The 21,356-nt window shown below is 41.1% G+C and overlaps 2 protein-coding genes across 3 annotated transcripts; one reads left to right on the forward strand and one right to left on the reverse strand.

Annotated features, from left to right (window-relative positions):
- Positions 1 to 201: 201 nt before the first annotated feature.
- POLG2 (DNA polymerase gamma 2, accessory subunit) lies at positions 202 to 20,372 on the reverse strand. Of its 2 annotated transcripts, XM_054458015.2 has the most exons (8): positions 19,007 to 20,372; positions 15,423 to 15,549; positions 15,195 to 15,300; positions 13,343 to 13,516; positions 8,274 to 8,414; positions 5,481 to 5,561; positions 2,855 to 2,955; positions 202 to 405 (listed from the first exon to the last, which is right to left on the reverse strand). In XM_054458015.2, the coding sequence occupies exons 1-8, from the start codon at positions 19,566 to 19,568 to the stop codon at positions 240 to 242; spliced, it is 1,458 nt and encodes a 485-aa protein (XP_054313990.2). In that variant the 5' UTR covers positions 19,569 to 20,372; the 3' UTR covers positions 202 to 239. The 2 variants fall into 2 exon arrangements, with proteins under 2 accessions (XP_054313990.2, XP_063512375.1); XM_063656305.1 differs by lacking the exons at positions 202 to 405; positions 2,855 to 2,955 and adding an exon at positions 3,649 to 4,003.
- On the forward strand, positions 14,063 to 14,498 carry LOC129017434 (ATP synthase subunit f, mitochondrial-like). Its single transcript, XM_054458017.2, has one exon. The coding sequence runs from the start codon at positions 14,073 to 14,075 to the stop codon at positions 14,337 to 14,339; it is 267 nt and encodes an 88-aa protein (XP_054313992.2). The 5' UTR covers positions 14,063 to 14,072; the 3' UTR covers positions 14,340 to 14,498.
- Positions 20,373 to 21,356: the final 984 nt, after the last annotated feature.

The following is a 21,356-nucleotide window of genomic DNA, read 5'->3' on the forward strand; positions in this document are numbered from 1 at the left end:
GAGTTCTTGTATATGAGAAAAACAAACCCCAATTTGCTTAATCCAGTATAGTAGATTTTTGTTTCTTATAGCTGAACATATTCCTGATACAATGAAAGACATCAAAAATATAAACACTGAATGAAAGCAAGCACCACAAATGTCCACTTCATAAGTGCAAAGGGGCTAGAAATAAATCTAAGTGAACATAAGACAACCAAATTAGGAGAGAAGAACATTTATTACACAAATATAAAAATCTATACATTCTTAGCTGATGATATATACTTAATCAAAAAGTCTTTTAATTTGGATATATGCATCATTTCCTTCATTGTGGTGTCTCTGCTTCTCAGATGTATTAATCCATTCTCCAAAGTAGTTTCAGTAATCAAAACTGTGAAGAGGATACTCATTTCATCATACCTAAGAAAAAAGTAGTTAAAGACACATGAGCACAAATGTAAATGATAAATTCCTCCACGTTGCCAGATGTAATTCAGTGTTCATGCACTCTCAAGAGTCACAAACTCAGGGCTTGAGAGTGGACCAAAAAAACCCAACATTTTTAAAGTTTCTGAGTCGTATTTAAAGTAAAATTTTCAGACAGTTTCTAACTTATTGCTAGAGCTGAAAAGTCATAAAAGAAAACAAAATCTGAGAATAAACACTGGTAACTCAATACATCATTTGGGGTGATATCACAGATGAATCTCATAATAACCTCAGCCTTTTGGTTCTTGGATGCAATCCAAGAACAATTATTTTAGACTGAAGTCTCTTACAATAAACAATATTACAATAAAGATGCAATTCAGTATAACAAATTACACCAAAATCATGTTTCATTTATTACTGAGTATGCTAGCTTATAGCTTCCAGTTCAGCAATAACCAAACATATAGACACACGGCTGACCTTCTGTATGCTTATCAAGTCACACTATCTCATTACTGTTTATTTCCTTTGTAGGACTCCATCAGAAACTTTTTATTTCTCTGTTTATTTATTGCCTATTTTGTCCTACTAGAATATAAGCTTAACAAGAATAGTATGGCCGGGCGCGGTGGCTCACGCCTGTAATCCCAGCATTTTGGGAGGCTGAGGTGGGCGGATCACGAGGTCAGGAGTTCGAGACCAGCCTGGCCAACATAGTGAAACCCCATCTCTACCAAAACTACAAAAAATTAGCTGGGCGTGGTGGCAGGCACCTGTAATCCCAGCTACTCGGGGGGCTGAGGCAGGAGAATCGCTTGAACCCGGGAGGCGGAGGTTGCAGTGAGCCGAGATCACACCACTGCACTCCAGCCCGGGCGACAGTGTGAGACTCTGTCTATTAAAAAAAAAAAAAAAAAAAGTAAATTTTTCTATCTTGTTCACTACTATATCAAAGCGCATAAAACATAGTATGTGTTTAATACTATTTTCATAAAAATATCCTGGGACAATAAAACCTTTATCATATAAAGAACAACTGCAATTTGATAATGTCCACATGGCTCAAAGGATAAGATTTTAGAACCTGAGAGGACAAGAAAGTTCAAATGCTGCCCCTTCATTTTACACATAATAAAACCATTAGATGCTCTAATTATAGAAAACTACTTTTCTTTGGACATCATCTGAAAGGTGTTTTTTTTTCTTTTTTGAGAAGGAGTCTCGCTCTGCCGCCCAGACTGGAGTGCAGTGGCTTGATCTCAGCTCACTGCAACCTCTGCCTCCTGGGTTCAAGCAATTCTCCTGCCTCAGCCTCCCAAGTAGCTAGGACTACAGGCACAAGCCACCATGGCCGGGTAATTTTTTGTATTTTTAGTGGAGACAGGGTTTTGCTATGTTGGCCAGGCTGGTCTTGAACTCCTGACCTCAGATGATCTGCCCGCCTCGACCTCCCAAAGTGCTGGGATTACACGTGTGAGCTACTGCGCCCGGCCTGGAAGGTGTATTTTAACAAATTTTCAGAGAACTGAAGATCAAAACACAATGCTTCACAACTTTTCACCCAAAAGATACATATTCAATGCAAAAAGTTTTAAAAAAATAAGAAGAATGGATTAGTTTATTTAAAAACAACAATTAATGAAATAGCATGGGGTAAGACTAGACACAGCTCAATTAGGAGATGATTTCAATAATCTAGGCAAGAGATATTGGTGACTCTAACTTGGGTAGTGGCAGTGAAGACAGAGATGGATTTGAGATATATTTAGGAAGCAAGCTGACAGCATTTGGTGATAGACTGGATGTAGAGAATAAGGAAGAGGGAGGAGTTAAGGATGATAGCCAGTTTCTCTGTCTTGAGCAATTGGGTGAACAGAGGTGCCAATCCCTTAGAAGACTAGAATAGACTATCCCTCCAGAATATAATTCCCTTCCACTCAGTCTCAGAATGGACCACAATGCCAGCAAAGAAAGGCATTCCACTCATATTCCTTCAGTCTTGATTCAACACATGCTTTCCACATACATACTTTCATCCATAAATGGATAAGCTGAGGTATACATACTTCATGACATTTAGTCTTGGAACTGCACATAGCATGTGCTCAAACATACTTGCTGCATACTGTTCCCTGCTAAGGCAATTAACTAAGTACACATAATTCTGTAAAAGGGAAAGTGAGGAATAATTTAAATTATTTTTTATATATAAATTTAGAAGAGATGTTTCTGTAATTCATAAACATAATAAAAAACTCTTGAATAAATACACTCTTTAATGAAAATACAATTCTTACTTTAATTCTGTAAAAGGGAAAGTGAGGAATAATTTAAATTTTTTTATATATAAATTTAGAAGAGATTTGTTTCTGTAATTCATAAACATAATAAAAAACTCTTGAATAAATACACTCTTTAATGAAAATACAATTCTTACTTTGAATAAAGTTGTTCCAATGAGGACTGCATAGTTTCCAAATAACCAGGCCACACAGAAATCCCATTTTCTAGTAACTCATTAAATAGCCCTTGACAAACCTAGAAAGAAATAGAAAAACTTCAAATATGAAAGAAATAATGGTAGGTAGAATGATTATTCTATTTTTGTGAAGCCACAAATCACCCTCTTCAATCTCTAAAATGGGTATGTTTCTTTAATTATGTGATGCTAATAATAACTTCCATATCATATACTTTATAAATTGTATACTTCTTCTGAAAATGAAGTAATTAAGCATAGCAAAGCTGAGTACTAAATGCCAATCTTCTGAGAAATTGCATACCAAGTAAGAATTTTTATTACCCTTAGTATCATTCAAAACACAAACAAAATCAAAACGATTCTGTCAGAAAAAAACCAGGAGATCCAAAGGGCTGTATGAACTCACAGCCCTCATCTGAGAGGTGAGACCTGAGCCCTAGGTTATACCACCAAGTCAGGAAGAGGCAGAAGAGCCAGGAAAGAAAAAGGATGAGGAAAAGGAGAGTGGTACTCCAGAAGCCAACCACGGAAAATGTTTCAAGAGACTGATCGACCAATTTCACTGGAATGCTGGAGACAAAGCTTGACTGGAAATATAGAAGTAACGATGAATAAATGACACAGTAAACTTTACTGTTTTCTTTACAAGCAATAGGGAGGCAAAACAAAGCAAAATTTAAAACCCCCTTAACAGTCTAGCACCAACAGTCCAGAGCAGGGTTCCTCACCCTTGCACTGCTGACCCAGGGTGTTCAGCAGCATTCCTGGCCTCCAGGAGAGGCCTGCAGCACCCTCCCACTCTTAGGACAACCACAAATCTCTCCAGACGTTATTAAATGGTGACTGAGCTACAGCATCCTAGGAGCTTTCTAGCTTATAAGGGTATTAGGGAAGCTTCCATACCCTGGGAGAAAATGTGGGACATAAGCCATTATCTTCTCCTTCTTTGAGCTCACTATCTCCCATCTTCCCAGACCTCTCCACAAAAGCCAGGGTCAGAAAGCTGGGGGACTCTCAAAGTCTTTAAATCTTTTTAGTGTCCGCATTCAGGTTTGGGCTGGGTCTCAATCACCCAGACAGAAATGATGACTGCTGAAGGAGTCTCTGGAACGAAATGAAAGCCATCCCCCATGGCCTTTCTTAAGAGTATTTAATCATTAGAACAAATTAGAAAAATCAAAATAAAATTATAGATCTAGAATATCTGAATATAGTCAGTTACCAAAAGTGTTAAGTTCAAAGGGGAAAGGCTACGCACGGTGGCTCACGCCTGTAATCCCAGCACGTTGGGAGGCCGAGGTGGGCGGATCACTTGAGGTCAGGAGTTGGAGACTAGCCTGGCCAACATGGTGAAACCCTGTCTCTATTAAAAATACTAAAAAAATTAGCCAGGTGTGGTGGTGTGTACCTGTAATCCCATCTACTAGGGAGGCTGAGGCAGGAGAATTGCTTGAACCTGGGAGGCAGAGGTTACAGTGAGGCGAGATCGTGCCACTGCACTCCAGCCTGGGTGACAGAGCAAGACTCCGTCTCAAAATAAATAAATAAATAAATAAAAAGTTCAAAGGGGAAAGAAAGAATTCATTAACATGTGTACAAATATTTTAATTACTATGTCTACTCACTCACTAAAAAGTGAAACTATGAATGGGCATGAACAGCAAACCCACTGAACTATATTCAGCTTCTTTAACACACTTCAAAATTATATATAATCACGGTACTTACCCACAGTTCATTATTTAATTAAAGCTTTTTTTTTTTTTTTTTTTTTTTCTGAAGCAGGGTCTTGCTCTGTCACCCAGGCTGGAGTGCAGTGGCGCCATCTCAGCTCACTGCAACCTCCACCTCCCAGGTTCAAGTGATTCTTGTGCCTCAGCCTCCTGAATAGCTGGAATTACAGGCACACACCATTATGCTCAGCTAATTTTTGTATTTTTAGTAGAACCAGGTTTTGCCATATTGGCCAGGCAAATTAAAACCTTTTTTTTTTTTTTTTTTTTTTGAGATGGAGTCTCTCTCTGTCGCCCAGGCTGGAGTGCAGTGGTGTGATCTCAGCTCACTGCAACCTCTGCCTCCTAGGTTCAAGTGATTCTCCTGCCTTAGCCTCCTGCTGGGACTACAGGCGCATGCCACCACGCCCAGCTAATTTTTGTATTTTTAGTAGATGGGGTTTCACCATATTGGCCAGGATGGTCTCGATCTCTTGACCTCGTGATCCACCCGCTTTGGCCTCCCAAAGTGCTGGGATTACAGGCGTGAGCCACCGCGCCCGACCTAAAACATTTTAAAAAGCAAATGAATCAAAATAAAATTTTAAATGGCAAGCTATCAAGTTTACTTAGAGTAAGGGTTAGGTTGAGCATCCCTAATCAGAAAATCCGAAATCCAAAATGCTCCAAAACCTGAAACCTTGAGTTCAAAGGAAATGCTCATCAGAACATTTACGATTTTGGATTTTTGGATTAGAAATGCAAATATACCAAAAATATCCGAGATCCAAAATGGTCCTGGTCCAAAGCGTTTTGGATAGTACTCAATCTGTAATTAAAATCATGACATTTAAACTCATTTAACTCACCTGTCTTAGTTCCAATGTGGGGCCTCTTCCTACATCCAAAGCAACCTTAATAGGGGCTAAACAAGGGTGAAGTTTAAGTACCTAAGGCAATTAAATGGGGGAAAGAGAAGACAGGAAAGGGGAAAAAGCATAGTTTGTTTAAATATAACACAAGTATTAACAAACAGTTTCTTAATAGTTATAATTTTCTGTGTGAAAATAGAAGTTAGCTGAGGTCATAAAAACACCATGTAGTAACATACTCAGCTGCCCCCCAGATTTCTCCACTTAGATGTTTGGCAGAAAGAAATTAATTTGGCCAGGCATGGTGGTGCATGCCTGTAATTCCAGCACTTTGGGAGGCTGAGACAGGTGGATTCCTTGAGCTCAGGAGTTTGAGACCAGCCTGGGCAACACGGTGAAAACTTCTCTCTACCAAAAAAATACAAATAAATTAGCTGGGTGTGGCGCATGCCTGTAGACCCAGCTACTCAGGCAGCTGAGAGGGGAAGAATGCTTGACCCGGGAGGTCAAGGCTGCAGTGAGCCAAGATCGTGCCACTGCACTCTAGTCTGGGTGACAGAGTGAGATCCTGTCTCAAAAAACAAACAAACAAACAAAAAAAACCAAATTAACTTGAGACCCTCCCATTTTCTGACAACTCCCTCAGTCAAAATGCTTCTTTCAGCATCACTTTGGACCCTACCAGCCTGGACCACGTGGCTTACTATTTCAACTTTCTCTCTCTTGTCAAAACCTACTGCTCTTCTCTTTTTATATATATTTTTTTGAATTAAAAAAATTTTTAAATGAAATTTGCTTTTTTTTTTTTTTTTTTAAGGGTCTGGCTCTGTTGCCCAAGCTAGAATGCTCCACTCACTGCCTCACTGCAACCCCCGCCTCTGGGCTCAAGCCATCCTCCCACTTCAGCCTCCTAAGTAGCAGGGACTACATGTGCATGCCACCACGCCCAGCTAGTTTTAGTATTTTTTTGTAGAGATGAAGTCTTGCCATGTTGCCCAGACAGACTGGTCTCGAACTCCTGACCTGAATGATCCACCCACCTTGGCTTCCCAAAGTTTTGGGATTATAGGCATGAGCCATTCAGCCCAGCCTTCTCTTCTCATTCATTAATCTATCCAACAAACATTTTAATGCCTCTGATACCAGGAACAGTTCCAGGTGCTAGGGGTAAAAATCTCTGTCTCTCATGGCAGGGAGAAAGACAATAAAAATAAGTAAATAATATATGTGAAGGTAGTAGGTGCTAAAAAAGGAAGAAGATGGAACATGCTGGCAAGGGGCAGGCTCGGGGAGGTTTTCAGCAACTTTAAGGTGGTCAGAAAAGGTCCTCTCCCTATGGTGACATTTGAGCAAACACTCGAAAGGTGGGGGGACAAGATGTGGATGATGGAGAAAGAGCACTCTAGGCAATGGGGAATACAAATGACAGGGCTCTGAGCTGGCAGCATCTCCAGCATGTTCTAGAAATAGCAAGGTCAGTGCTGCTGGAGCAGACTGAGTGAGGTGGAGAACAGCAGATCAAAAAGAGGGCTTCGGTTTTTCCTGAGTGAGATGAGAAGCTTCCCTGGAGTGTTCTGAGCAGAGGAGCAACACAACATGCACCTTTTAACAGGGCCACTCTATCGGGGGAGGTGGGGTGGCGGTGGCTTATAGCAGGGTGGTAGCAGTAGACAGGCTAGGAAGTGGTCAGACTCAGGATATGTTTTGAAGTTAGAGTCAAACAGGATTTGCTGATGGTTTGGAAGTGGAGTGTAAGAAAAAGAAAGGATTCCTTTGTTAGCTGCACACCATTTATAAACCCCATTCCCCAGAACAATTCTATAATCAGACTTCTCTATGGCTATAGCAGGCTAAATGAACACTGTATAATAAATCACTTAACTAAGCAGAGTGGTTTTCTACAAACTCATGGTTCCCAATCCCAGCTGAATACTCAACATTATTTGTTAAAACTTTTGATGTGGGGCAGCTTCCTTTTATGTTCAAAGGGTATATGACTACTCCCCACTCGTGCCATTTAAACCCCCACTCTTCCACATTTAAACTAATAGTGCCTCCTAACTCCCTGAGAAAATAGAGGGTATCAGTAAAATGTCCTTCAAAGGCCAAAAAGCTCAGTAGCCTTTTTATATCTCACTATCCTTTTTTTTCCTTCCCTGCTGTTTCAAATAGCTCCTTTTCAGGAGATATTTGGGCTCTTGATCCCATCCTGACCCCTCCTGTTTCCTTCATCTTGCCCCATTAATCATTTCTTTTCTCTCCTATAACTTCAACTTCTCCTCTCGATTTTCTGACCCATGAACATGCTCCAAGTGCATGTTCATGCACTAAAATCAGCTTTTCCAGGCCCACATCTAGCTCCTCTGATCCAGGAACCAGCCATGTGGCACAAGACCAGAAGCCAGATACCTGGGGCAGAGAGGTCAATAGCACAGGTCTCCCTGATCAGGTCTTTCTTCCTCCTATGTACCAATGTTTCAGCTTCTGATACAAATGGAAGCTCCCAATGGAAAGGTTTAGGGGTAGGAGTCATAGAGACAGCTGTCTGTTCACAATTAAACAGAAATGCCTTTGGGATTACTTATTAGGGATGCCTTGTTCTATTTTGTGAGAACCTGATTCTTATTCCTGTGGCCAGATTCTAAAAAAACTGAAAAATACTTAGACTACATGCACTAAATTTATTATTCAGAGTTTATGTTAGAAACCAAGCACACTAACATTAAGAAAACAAACAAACAAACCCATATTTTTAGTTTCCCAAGTCTATCTCTGAAATATCAACAGCACCTTTCTATGAAGATTTTTCTTTCTTGTAAAGGAGTTCTCTGTCAGCTGGAGAGAATCATAGAGGTAGGCCAGCATGCCTCGGTCTAGGTCCCCATTTACAGACAGAACACAAGGAACCACATTTTTTCGTCCATCTCGGCCCTTCACAGAAAAACAGAAGAAAAATAATCATTTCACAGAACTTTTTTTGTTTTTGAGACAGAGTCTCATTCTGTCACCTGGCCAGGCTGGAGTGCTGTGGCATGATCTCAGCTCCCTGCAACCTCTGCCTCCCAGGTTCAAGTGATTCTCCTGCCTCAGCCTCCCAAGTACATATTTAAGACTTACACAATCAGAATACAAAAGTAAAGTTTCATTTTACAAAGCACCCACTCTGTACCAGGCCTGTGGTAGGCACTGGGCCCACGAAGACGATAAAGATGCATTCTCTTCTCTCAGTGAGCTCAGTGTTCCATCAGCGAGGCCCAAATGTGAATTTTAAAACTATGGTGCTTGGTTGGGCTCTATCCCAGAGATTCTGAACAAACTCAACTGGAGTGGGACCTAGGCATCAATTTTTTCAATAGCCCTACAGACTATTTTTTTAATGCTTCCGAGCTCAGAGTTAGTATTCAGAAAGGTAACACTTTTTTTTTTTAAATACAGACGGAGTCTCGCTCTGTCACCCAGGCTGGAGTACAATGGCGCGATCTCGCCTCACTGCCAACCTCTGCCAGCCGGGTTCAAGTGATTCTCTTGCCTCAGTCTCCTGAGTAGCTAGGACTACAGGCGCACACCACCACGTCTGGCTAATTTTTTTCTATTTTTAGTGGAGACGGGGTTTCACCACGTTGGCCAGGTTGTTCTCAAACTCCTCACCTCAGGTGATCCGCCCACCTCACCCTCCCAAAGTGCTGGGATTACAGGCGTGAGCCACTGCGCCCGGCCTAGAAAGGTAACACTTTTAAGTAAAAATTGTTTGCTGATTATTCAGAAGAGGCCTTAGGGAAAAAAATGGTGTGCTTTAGGGAAAGGGGTTTGGAGTATAATTTTCTGAAATGTAAAGTTATTTTCATTAAAAAAAAATCTTTTAAAAACTTACTTTTTGCATTAAAGCCATAATTATGAAAACAAACTACATCACAGTACATGATATGAATTAAGTATCGATAAACAGACTGACTTCTCTAAACTGAAGAGGAATCATTTCAAATTTCTTAAAAATTTCAATCCTAGAAATTTTTTAAGTTTTGGATAAAAACAGTTCCACTTTCATCTTTCTTTTTTTGTAAATCATTGTTCACCTGGATATTCATGTAATTTTTAAAAATACTTAAATAACCACCTTTGGCTACAGTCACAGAACAAAAAAAAAAAAAAAAAGAAAAAAAAAAAGAGAGAAAACCCCACAAATTTAAATCCTCAGCTTCTGTTAATTATTCATGATCAACCACAGTCTTCATTAATACATATACGTACTGACATTTTAAACCTATTTGAATTGCATATGATACTTTAAAGATTCACAAGAATTTGCCCTCAAAGGAAGTAAACTTTCGATACCTGGGACTCTATTCTACCAGTTGTATTTCACAGTTATAGATAGAACTGATAGTTAATAAGATAAACTGGGCTGGGAGCAGTGGCTCATGCCTGTAATCCCAGCACATTGGGAGGCCACGGTGGACGAATCACTTGAGTTCAGGAGTTTGAGACCAGCCTGGCCAACATGGTGAAACCCCATCTCTACTAAAAAGACAAAAATCAGCTGGGAGTGGTAGTGCATGCTTGTAATCCCAGCTACTCGGCAGGCTGAGGCATGAGAATCACTTGAACCCAGGAGGTGGAGGCTGCAGTGAGCAGACATTGTGCCACTACACTCCAGCCTGGCTGACAGAGTGAGAAACCATCTCAAAAAAAAAAAAAAAAAAAAAAAAAAGACAAACTCAAGTACTGAAAGATTCTGTGGTGCGATTTGAATCAAACAAAATCTAAATCTGAATCTTTATGAAGAATGCTTTAGGCCGGGCACAGTGACTCACTCCTGTAATCCTAGCACTTTGGGAGGCCAGGGCAGGAGGATCACTTGAGCCCAGGAGTTTGAGACTAGCCTGGGCAATATGGCAAGATCCCATCCCTATTTAAAACAAACAAAAAAGATTGTTTAATGTTTTCTAATTTTTTGAAAATTGGATATCCAACAATGTCAGGATATCTGGTGGCAACTCTTCCAACAATATCTGATTTCTCACACCATCCAGAATAAATTCTTTTCTATCCTAACTGTTCTTCAGCCTTTATTGGTCTGCTTCACTGTTCTCTAAAAAATATATTTGGACATTAACTATAAAATCAACTAAAAACAGATACAAAATGGCCTAAGAGGCTGGGTGCAGTGGTTCACGCCTATAATCCCAGCACTTTGGGAGGCTGAGGCAGGAGGATCGCTTGAGCCCAGGAGTTCAAGACCAGCCTGAGCAACACAGCGAGACCCCATCTCTATTAAATAATTTTAAAAAAAGAAATGGCCTCAGAAACATTTTAAGAAAGCATACTAAATGACAAAAATTCTACTTCATATTTTATAACATGTTCAACTAATGATGAATAATTTTGTGAACTCTGGAAACAGAAAAGGAACAATGTCATGGAAGAGAAAAATTTCTGCAATAGGAAAACTCTTCATTAGTGAAAATGATACCAATAAAAGAACAAAATAATCTGGGCATGGTGGCTCACACCTGTAATCTTAGCACTCAGAAAGGCAGACGCAGGAGAACAGCTTGAGCCCAGGAGTTCAAGACCAGACTGGGCAACATAGTGAGACCCCATTCTTCATACAAAAGAAAAAAAAGAACAAAATAAGACACTAATAGCCACAATACAAAAATCATCTTTAAATCCCTAGTCACAAGGTTGAGCTGTTCTTTAACTATGATAATTAACCAGTAAGTTTCATTTGAGAGCTGAATACCCCAAAATGAAGTGTGATGGTGGTAGAATTAAATGAAAATGTTCACCAGTTAAGCCTTCTAGTTTTTCATTAGTTATTCATATTTAAAAATTCCAGCCTGGTCAATATGGTGAAACCCTGTCTCTATTAACAATACAAAAATTAACCGGGCGTGGTGGCGCACACCTATAGTCCCAGCTACTCAGGAGGCTGAGGCAGAACTGCTTGAACCTGGGAATCGTGACACTGCACTCCAGCCTGGGCAACAGAGTGAGACGCCGTCTCAAAAAATAAAAAAATAAAAATTAATCTACTTTCTACTCATTATATATAAACTCCTATGTTTTTGCTATATATCTTTTCTTTTCTTTTTTTTTTTTTTTTTGAGACATGGTCTCATCCTGTTGCACAGGCTGGAGGGCAGTAGCACAGTCTTGGCTCACTGATGATCCTGGAACAATATATTGCTACAAAAGGTAAAGAAGTGCTCGTCAAGACAATGATGGAAATATGTCAAAAGGACACTGGCCAAGTCTAGGACAATTTGACCATCAAAATAAATAATGACAGTAACACACTGTAACCCTCTGAGAAAGTAATCTGTGAAATACCAATTTAAAAAAAAAATGGGGGAGAAGGAAAAGCTCTACAGTATATTACTGACCAGTAAATCTAGAAGGAATGATGGAATTTGGTTTAAAAAAAAAAAAAAAAAAAGGGAAGGTGAAAAAAACACCATTGGCAAACCTCATTGTAGTAACTGATTTGAGCAAGAATCATCAAGGGATGCTGCAATCAGTAAGGCAAAATTTGGTGACATGGCCAAACATGGTGACTCATTCTTATAATCCAAGCATTTTGGGAGGCTGAGACAGGAGGACTGCTTCATCCCAGGAGTTCGAGACCAGCCCGGGCAACAAAGCTAGACCCCATCTCTACAAATATTAAACCATTAGTCGGGCATGGTGATACATGCTTGTAGTCCTAGCTACTTGGGAGGCTGAGGCAGGATTGCTTGAGCTCAAGAGTTTGAGGTTGCAGTGAGCTATCACCCACCGCTGTGTTTCAGCCTGAGTGACAGAGTGAGATCGTGTCTCAAATAAAGAAAAAAAATCACCATTTGGCAAACCTCACATTAATAACTGATCTGGGCAAGAATCATCAACGGATGCTGCAACCAGTAAGGCAAAATTTGGTGACAAAGAAATTATCTGCATCATCTTAAAGTATCTGCCCACAACACTTATTAATTACTAGTTACTTTTTTTGTTTGTTTGTTTTTTTTGAGACAGAGTCTCGTTCTGTCGCCAGGCTGCAGTGCAGTGGCACGATCTTGGCTCACCGCAACCTCCACCTCCTGGGTTCAAGTGATTCTCCTGCCTCAGCCTCCCAAGTAGCTGAGACTATAAGGGCAAGCCACCACATCCAGCTAATTTTTGTATTTTTAGTAGAGACGGGGTTTCACCACATTGACCAGGATGGTCTCAATCTCTTGACCTCATGATCCTCCCACCTCGGCCTCCCAAAGTGTTGGAGCCACTTTGGGCTCCACGCCTGGCCGTTAGTTAATTAATAAGTACAAACTATTTATTAGCTTTACACTGGAGAAATCTAGTAGACACCATCTTAACTAAATGATAAAAGTTAACATCACCAGTAACACTCCTCATATGACACACTGAGAAGACAGCTTCTCAGTACTACCACTTCTGTAGTACTCCCGACAAAAATACATAAATCACGTGGAAACAGCAGACAGATCCCAGCCAAGGCATATTCTACAGATTAACTAGACTGTACTCTTCAAAAATGTCAAGGTCACGCAAGACAAGAGGAATTGTTCATTTGAAGGAGTGTAAAGGCATATGACAACTACATGAAAGATAAGATCTTGGACCTAAAAAGGCCATTATTGAGATAATCAGTTCAATTTGTAGGGCTCTGTGGCAATAGTGGATTACTGTTAATTTCCTGATTTTGATGGTTGGATTGTAGTTTTGTAGGTGAGTGTCTCTGCATCTGAAAAATACACAATGAAGTATTAAGACACCATGTTTGCACCTTATTCTCAAATGGTTCGGAAATGATTATAGAGAATCTGGGTAAAAAATACATAGGAGCTCCAGGTAAAACATACATGTAATTTAGACACATTGCCAGGATACATGTGTAAAAGTTCATGATCTCCTAAGTTCCACAGGGTTTCTATTAGCTCCTTTCCCCAGGGAAAATTGTAGTAAAGTTTGTTTCCTTTCCGGCCTTCTTCATCCTGACAGTCACTGCTGCTGAAGTTAGATGGACTCATGGCAAACTGGAAAAGAAAATTTAAGTTTGTCTTAACATATTTAAATAAATGCTAATTTAACTCCCATAATTATCTGTTAAGAATTTAAATTGTCCAATACTTTTTATTCAGCAAATGTGCGAAACTAGTCAAGTCCCAAATACAAATTTTAAAATCTATTCTAATTTACATTTTTTTTTTTGAGATGTGTCTCATTCTGTTGCCCAGGTTAGAGTGCAGTGGCTAGTCACAGATACAATCATAGCTCACTGCTGCCTCCTACTGCTGGCCTCAAGCAATCCTCCTGCCTCAGGATTCAGAGTAGCTGGGACCACAGGTTGCTGAAATTTAATTTTTAAAAAGTGAAAATACTGGCCAGGTGCAGTGGCTCACGCCTGTTATGCCAGCTCTTTGGGAGGCTGAGGCAGGGGGATCGCTTGAGCTTAGGAATTCGAGACCAGCCTGGGTAACAGAGCAAGACTTCATCTCTACAAATAATAAAAGAAGTTGCAGTGAGCTGTGATTGTGCAACTGCAGTCCAGCCCAGGCAAAAGAGTGAGACTATGTCTCTAAAAAAACCAAGATGGAGTCAGTTGTACCAGTGAAGGACAAGAAACTTCTGGAGGTCAGACTAGGGGAGCTGCCAAGCTGGATCTTGATGTGGGACTTCAGCCCTAGTGGCCTTGATGGAGCGTTTCAAAGAGGTTACTACTGGTACTACAACAAGTACAACAACGTGAAGAAGGGGAGCATCTCGGGGTTTACCATTGTGCTGGCAGGGTACATGCTCTCCATCTACTGCCTTTCCTACAAGGAGCTCAAGCACGAGCGGCTACGCAAGTACCACTGAAGAAGACACGCTCTGCACTCCCCCAACAACCTTCTTGGCTGGAGCCCCTCCATAAGGAACACAATCTCGATTGTTGCTGAATCCTTTCATATCCTAATGGAAATTAACCTCCAAATAAAAGATGACTGGTACTTGTGGAAAAAAAAAAAAAAAAAGACAACAAAAATAAAATAAAAAGTGAAAATACTGAGTATATTGCTTAACATACTGTTTTTTAGTAGGAAAGAATTACAGAGAAAAAACTGTTGATGTTATCCAGCCTTTTATGGCCAATGAAGAAGAGGGGAAGTTAACCATGACTAAAGTGGGATAAAGAAGAAAGTATCACATAGTCCTCATTCTTACCCTTCTGTGAAGTTCTTGATGACTCGTGATTATTTCATACAGTTTAAATGGGTATTTGGGGATGTTTGAGTCGGGAAGTGGTAACATAACACATGGCAAGACAAAAATGCTTACTTCAACTCTTTTTTTTCAGTGAGTACTAAAACTTGATCATCAATTACAGAGCCATTTTGACTAATATGGAAAGTTCATGGAGGCAGGTAGCAAAGGCTGAAGCTGTGACAATGGTCAAGGGTCAAACTCTACATCAGCCAGGAATGCTAGGTGAGGGCTTTGAATTTTACCTTACACAGAAATGCTTATTAACAAACACATCTGAGCCCAACAAATGTTTTTACCAAAGTAACTTTGTAATCTAGAACAAGAAAATCGTTACAAAGAGTTTATTTGTATGATATATTAATAGCTACATACATCAAATAAAATTTCCTGTATGTCAGAAGAATTACCACTGACACATTAAGACAATTTATCTATTAACTATTAAATTAAAGGTAATTATTGCAGTACCTTTCTCCACCACTGGAGTCGATGACGTAACCAGAAATCAAGCCACTGGTTTGAAGTTCTTGCAGGAGTAAACCATACTAATGAAGCTTCAGTCTTCTCACCAATTCTTTAGATATAAAACATATCAGGAAGTTAGCTTATCTGAAAATTATATAATTTATCCCAAGTGGAAATGACTGGTTTTTGACTATTTAAATATAAGGCCAAGTTATTTGCCACTTTTTATACCTTTTAACACCATTTGGTATCTGCTTAGTGTCAAAAACAGGATGAAAACACACTCCAATCTGAGCAAGGCCATAAGGTAGCCTCTTGTTTACCAGATCCAGGCAATTAACATAGTGTTCCAAGGCACCTGTCAAAAGATAAATCAATCATTGTATACATCTAGTCCACAAACCCAAATCATTTTTGTCAAGACACATTAATAGTAGTAATAATGTTAATACGGCAATACAAATATTAATGGAGCTATAAAGACAGATCTTGGCCGAGCTTGGTGGCCAAGCCTATAATCTCATGGGATTTGGGAGGTCAAGGTGGGCAGATTGCTTGAGCTCAGGAGTTCTGAGACCAGACCGGGCAACACAGCAAAACGCTATCTCTAAAAATATACAAAAATAAGCCAGGCATGGTGGTGTGTGCCTTGTAGTCCCAGCTACTTGGAAAGCTGGGAGGTGGATCACTTTAGCCTGGGAGGCCGAGGTTGCAGTGAGCTGGGATGGTGCCACTGTGCTCCAGCCTGGGCAACAGAGTGAGACCCTGTCTTTAAAAAATAAAAAAAAATTAAAAAAAAAGAGAGATCTTATTGATCACCACTTAATTCTAGGTAGTTTCACCCCGACTTTTTAGTTTGAAGATTTTCTTTTTTTTTGAGATGGAGTCTCACTCTGTCGCCCAGGCTGGAGTGCAGTGGCAGGGTCTTGGCTCATTGCAACCTCTGCCTCCCGGGTTCACGCCATTCTCCTGCCTCAGCCTCCCGAGTAGCTGGGACTACAGGCGCCCACCACCACGCCTGGCTAATTTTTTTTGTATTTTTAGTAGAGACGGGGTTTCACCGTGTTAGCCAGGTTGGTCTCAATCTTCTGACCTCATGATCTGCCTGCCTCGGCCTCCCAAAGTGCTGGGATTACAGGCATGAGCCACCGCGCCCGACAAAGATTTTCAAATCTATAAGAAAGTTGAAAAAATAAACATCCATATACAATGAACACTTGTATACCCTTTACCTAGATTCATCAATTATCAACATTTTGCCACATTTTTTTCTTGTTCACTCCCAAATACTGCAGCATACATCTTCTAAAAATAAAAATATTTCCTATATACCATTATAACACCATAAAAAGTTAACCATAATACCACAATATAATCTAACATATGGCTGATACTTTTTTTGTTCCAATTTTCACCCCAAATATTTTTTACTGTTCTCTTTCTTTCCAGTTAAGATTCATGTACTGCATTCTGAGTAGGTTTCTTTCATCTCTTTGAATCTAGAACATTTCCCCTGCCTCCTCTCCCCCTTAATTTTGCTATTAATGACACTGACTTTTGATGTGAGTCCAGGTTAGTCATAGATTGTCTCACATTTGGGATTTGTCTGATTGTTTCCTTATGATTTAATTTCGGCTAATCATTTTTAGCAAAATACTACATAATAGATGTGTGTATCTTATTGCATTATAACATGAGGAACATGTTATCAAATTATTCCACTACTGATGACACCAAATTTGATTACTTGGTTAAGGTAGTAAATATCCACTCCCCAATAATATCCTGCTCCCCAACAGTATTTCACCCAATATTTTAGAATCCATTGATGACTGTTGCTTGAATCAATGATATCGGGGTTTGCAATATCATGAAATGGTGAATATTGTAATGTATCTTTCCTTTTACATCTATTTCAGAGCTTCTGTAAAAACATAACCTTTCTCTACCTCTTCCCCCCGCCCCCGACCTCTAGGCTCAATTATTCGTTTTTGATTAATACTATTGACTCTTAGATTTTAGTCAATGTGTTATGATCCATTACCATTAATATGTATCTTAATGTTCAATTTGTCCTAGATGTGGCCAGTGACAACCCTCCTCAAGCCAGCATCTGTGACCTTTTTATATGACCCATTAGTCTTCAAGCAATTCTTTGCTTTTTAGCACCATAAAGTGTTTCAAACTCACCTTGTACTTTCCCTAACCCCAGACCCAGAATCAGCCATTTCTCCCAGTACTGGTTCATCTTAGAAACCAAGATCTGGAGGCCGGGCGCAATGGCTCACGCCTGTAATCCCAGCACTTTGGGAGGCCGAGGCGGGTGGATCACAAGGTCAGGAGATGGAGACCATCCTGGCTAACAAGGTGAAACCCCGTCTCTACTAAAAATACAAAAAATTAGCCAGGCCTGGTGGCAGGCACCTGTAGTCTAGTCCCAGCTACTCGGGAGGCTGAGGCAGGAGAATGGCGCGAACCCGGGAGATAGAGCTTGCAGTGAGCCGAGACTGCGCCACTGCACTCCAGCCTGGGCGGCAGAGCGAGACTCCGTTTCAAAAAAAAAAAAAAAAAAAAAAAAGGAACCAGGATCTGGGCACTAGGTGTTCTCATTGCTACTGAGGGTCATTGCTTCTAGGAACTTTAAACGAAGAAAGTTAGGAAATCTATTTTTAAAAATCATGAGGCTGGGCACTGTGGCTCACACCTGTAATCCCAACACTTTGGGGGGCCAAGATGGGCGGATTGCTTAAGCTCAGGAGTTCAAGACCAACCTGGACAACATGGCAAAACCTCATCTCTACGAAAAACACAAAAATTAGCTGGGTGTGGTGGCATGCGCCTGTAGTCCCAACTACTTGGGAGGCTGAGGTGGGAGGTTCACTTGAACCCAGAGGTCGAGGCTGCAGTGAGCCATGATCACACCACTGCACTCAAGTCTGGGTGACAGAGTGAGACCCATATTCAATTTTAATTTACCAATTCATATTTAACTTACCAATTCATACTTAATTTACCAATCCATATTTAACATTAGTTTATACGTACCTTCTTTTACATATTATCTCTTCTTTTACAATGAAAATCTTGGTTCCTAATAACAACTAACCCAACTATTTGAATTTTTTTTTTTTTTTGAGACGGAGTTCTGCTCTTGTCACCCAAGCTGGAGTGCAGTGGTGTGATCTCGGCTCACTGCAACCTCTGCCTCCTGGGTTCAAGCGATTCTCCTGCCTCAGCCTCCTAAGTAGCTGGGATTACAGGCGCTCGCCGTCACGGCCGGCTGATTTTTGTCTTTTTAGTAGAGACGGGGTTTCACCCTGTTGGCCAGGCTGGTCTCGAACTCCTGACCTCAGGTGATCCACCCGCCTCTGCCTTCCAAAATGCTGGGATTACAGGCGTGAGCCACTGTGCCCGGCATTCATTTATCCTATGATATACATGAAATAGTTTCAGAATTATAATTTCAACATTTCTACTTAGAATAAATCTAAGAAAAGTTCAAAATGTCTTTTTAGTTCCTTATGCACTTAGACTACATTGCACTAAATGACAGCACTGTGTTCAAAAGTTGCCCCGTGAAATTGAGAGCGTTCCCAGGTCCTTCGGACAGATTCTTTAAGGAACAGCAATGATTCCATGGACCAATTTTCTCCAGGGTAGAGCACTATTAATATACTCGACTCCTTCAAAAAGATGAGAACTAGCTAACTTCCTTGCATGGGAATAAAGGGCCAGTTGCAATCCCCAAGATCCAGCAAGGCTGCCTCGCCTTTCCACCCGACACCTGTTTTGAAGCATGAAATCGTGAAGCATACCGTGAAGAAGGCTCTCCCGTAGTTTCCCAGAAGTTTTTAATACGTTCTCAAGAAATGCTACTAGCTGTTCCTTACTCAGCTCTTTGTCTTGCAAGATTTCGCGTAGAGTTTCTGCAGAAACTAACCTGAAGGCACTGTCCCCGGGTAGCAAAGGGCCTGGTTCGTGGTGGAGGGCGTCCACCGGGAATACCTGCTCCCTGAACACCACCACCGAGGTCCACCATTCTGCGGCCAGGTTCTTCCGCAACTCTACGCCCAAGGGTCCGAAGCCGGGGTGGCACCCACTCAGAAGAGAATCCCGGCTAAGCTGCTGCTTGCTTCCACTTAGGAAATGCCTTCTCTGACAGATCTCTAACAGCGCCTCGCTTCCCTCTCCAGACCCGGGGGCTTCTGGGTGCTCGCCGTTCCCCTCGAGCTCCGCGTGCGACTTCACGTGCCCTCCTTTGGGGCTACTCCTTTCCGTCAACAGCTTCGGCTGCCCCGCATCTACTCGACCCCCAAACCCAGACAACAGGCACCTGCAGACCTTATGGCAGGCCCTGACGGCTACACGAGAGCGCATCTCTCTCCGAAGTTAAAGAGCACACACTCCCATCACTCAGCGGATCCCAACAAGCCGCCACTACCGTTAACAGAATCCCGGGAGGCCAGGGCGCAGGCGCAACGGAGGTGAGCGTGCTTGCGGACGGCAGGCCCCACCCCGGAAGCGCATGTCCGCGTTCCGGCCGCAACCGTTCCCCCGCCCACCATGGCGGGCGCCGGTTCGGGTGGTTCTCTACTAGCTTGCCGTTCGCGTCGCGCCCCTCCCCTCACATTGATCTTTTTATTTCCTCGTAAGCACCAGTAAAGGTTATTCCCACCTATTTATAACCGTGCTGTAGCCACTTGAGTCACTTCCTTCTGCCACTGTTTTGCAGTCCGGAAAATTAAAATACTTCAGTGTTATCCAAATCACCTTCTATATACACCTCAATCAAGCACTTTTAGACTAAATTTGGCATTTGGTTTCCATTTAAACAGTTTTAGTCCTTTACGATGGTTTGTAAGCCCAGGCCTTCTTAACTAGGCAAATGCTGCCGCCAGGTGGCCTAGGCCTAACCCCAGAGCCGTTGACTTGACGCTTAAGCTCCCGGGGAGGGGGGCGGTAGGCTTTGTGACTAGAGTAGTGGTACAGTCACTTTAAATATTGCAGTGGCTTCCAAAGGTCAGTCCCCAGCCAGCAGCATCTGCCTCACCTGGGAATGCACTAGAAATAAAGCAAGGGGCCCAGGCACGTCTTAAACCCTCCTGGTGACAGACAAAACCACCTACGTGTAATTTCTTCCAGGGCCCCCTTCTATGGGTTCATCAAAACAATGAGACTCGTGACTGTTTTATTAAGAGACTCATGATTACATCGCAGGTTTCTGATTTTACAATTTCTATTTAAATAGGTCAAGACCTTAAGAACCGCCCAGAAAGTGGAAGAGTGGTATACCCAAAATGAAGAGGAGTTTGATTCCAAAGCCCATGATTTCTTATACCAGCCTCAGTTTCGGAAACCTTTAAAGAGGTTCAGTAGAAAGGAACAATCTCTATTTCACTGTGAGACTACCAACTACCTTATTAAGAGGGGGTAACAGCTTAGCAATTTAGTCGATGTAATTTAGGAGTAAAATTTTTTTGTCATTAGTAAAGTGCTGTACCAGGTTCAGGAAATAGTTCAAGTGTATACAACAGTTTAAAAAAAGGCCAGCTAGAAAGTCCAACAGTATTGCTGGAAAGCAAATACATTAATTAACTGCAAAGCTAGGTACTACTGCCAGGTGTTTTCCACATTCAGGAACTCACACCAGGTAAAAGGCCTATACGCAAATAAATAAAAAGAGAGAATGGGAAGAAAAATCACATTTATTAGTTAAGACGACCACAGGCTGGACACAACACACATGCTAAAAAGTGGACTGTCTTTTTAAACTTCCAAGGTAAATAGGTAAATGTTTTCCACAGCCCCACAATCATTTCAGTGTTTACAAATTAAAAGACCCACGGTTAAGACATTAAACAGTAAAATATGTAATAAATGCTCCAACCTACCCTCTCCCCCGAAAGCTGCTTCTAAGTTTAAAACCATGAATTTGACTAACCATGCCATTGAAAACCATCCAGGTTACTACAGGCTGAATTAGTTTTCAATGTCTAAGTCCCAGAAATATCACTCCCTATCCCAGCCCTAGCAAATTCTAACTTTACATTTGACATAAGGCATTAACATCAATTAAAGCCTCAGTTTAATAATCAGAATTTAAATGAAGTCTCCTGAAGACCTCTCTTCTGGCAAACACACATGAATCAGATGCTGGGAAAACAT

The sequence above is a fragment of the Pongo pygmaeus genome, chromosome 19 (genome assembly GCF_028885625.2).
Source record: "Pongo pygmaeus isolate AG05252 chromosome 19, NHGRI_mPonPyg2-v2.0_pri, whole genome shotgun sequence".
Classification (NCBI taxonomy): Eukaryota; Metazoa; Chordata; class Mammalia; order Primates; family Hominidae; genus Pongo; species Pongo pygmaeus.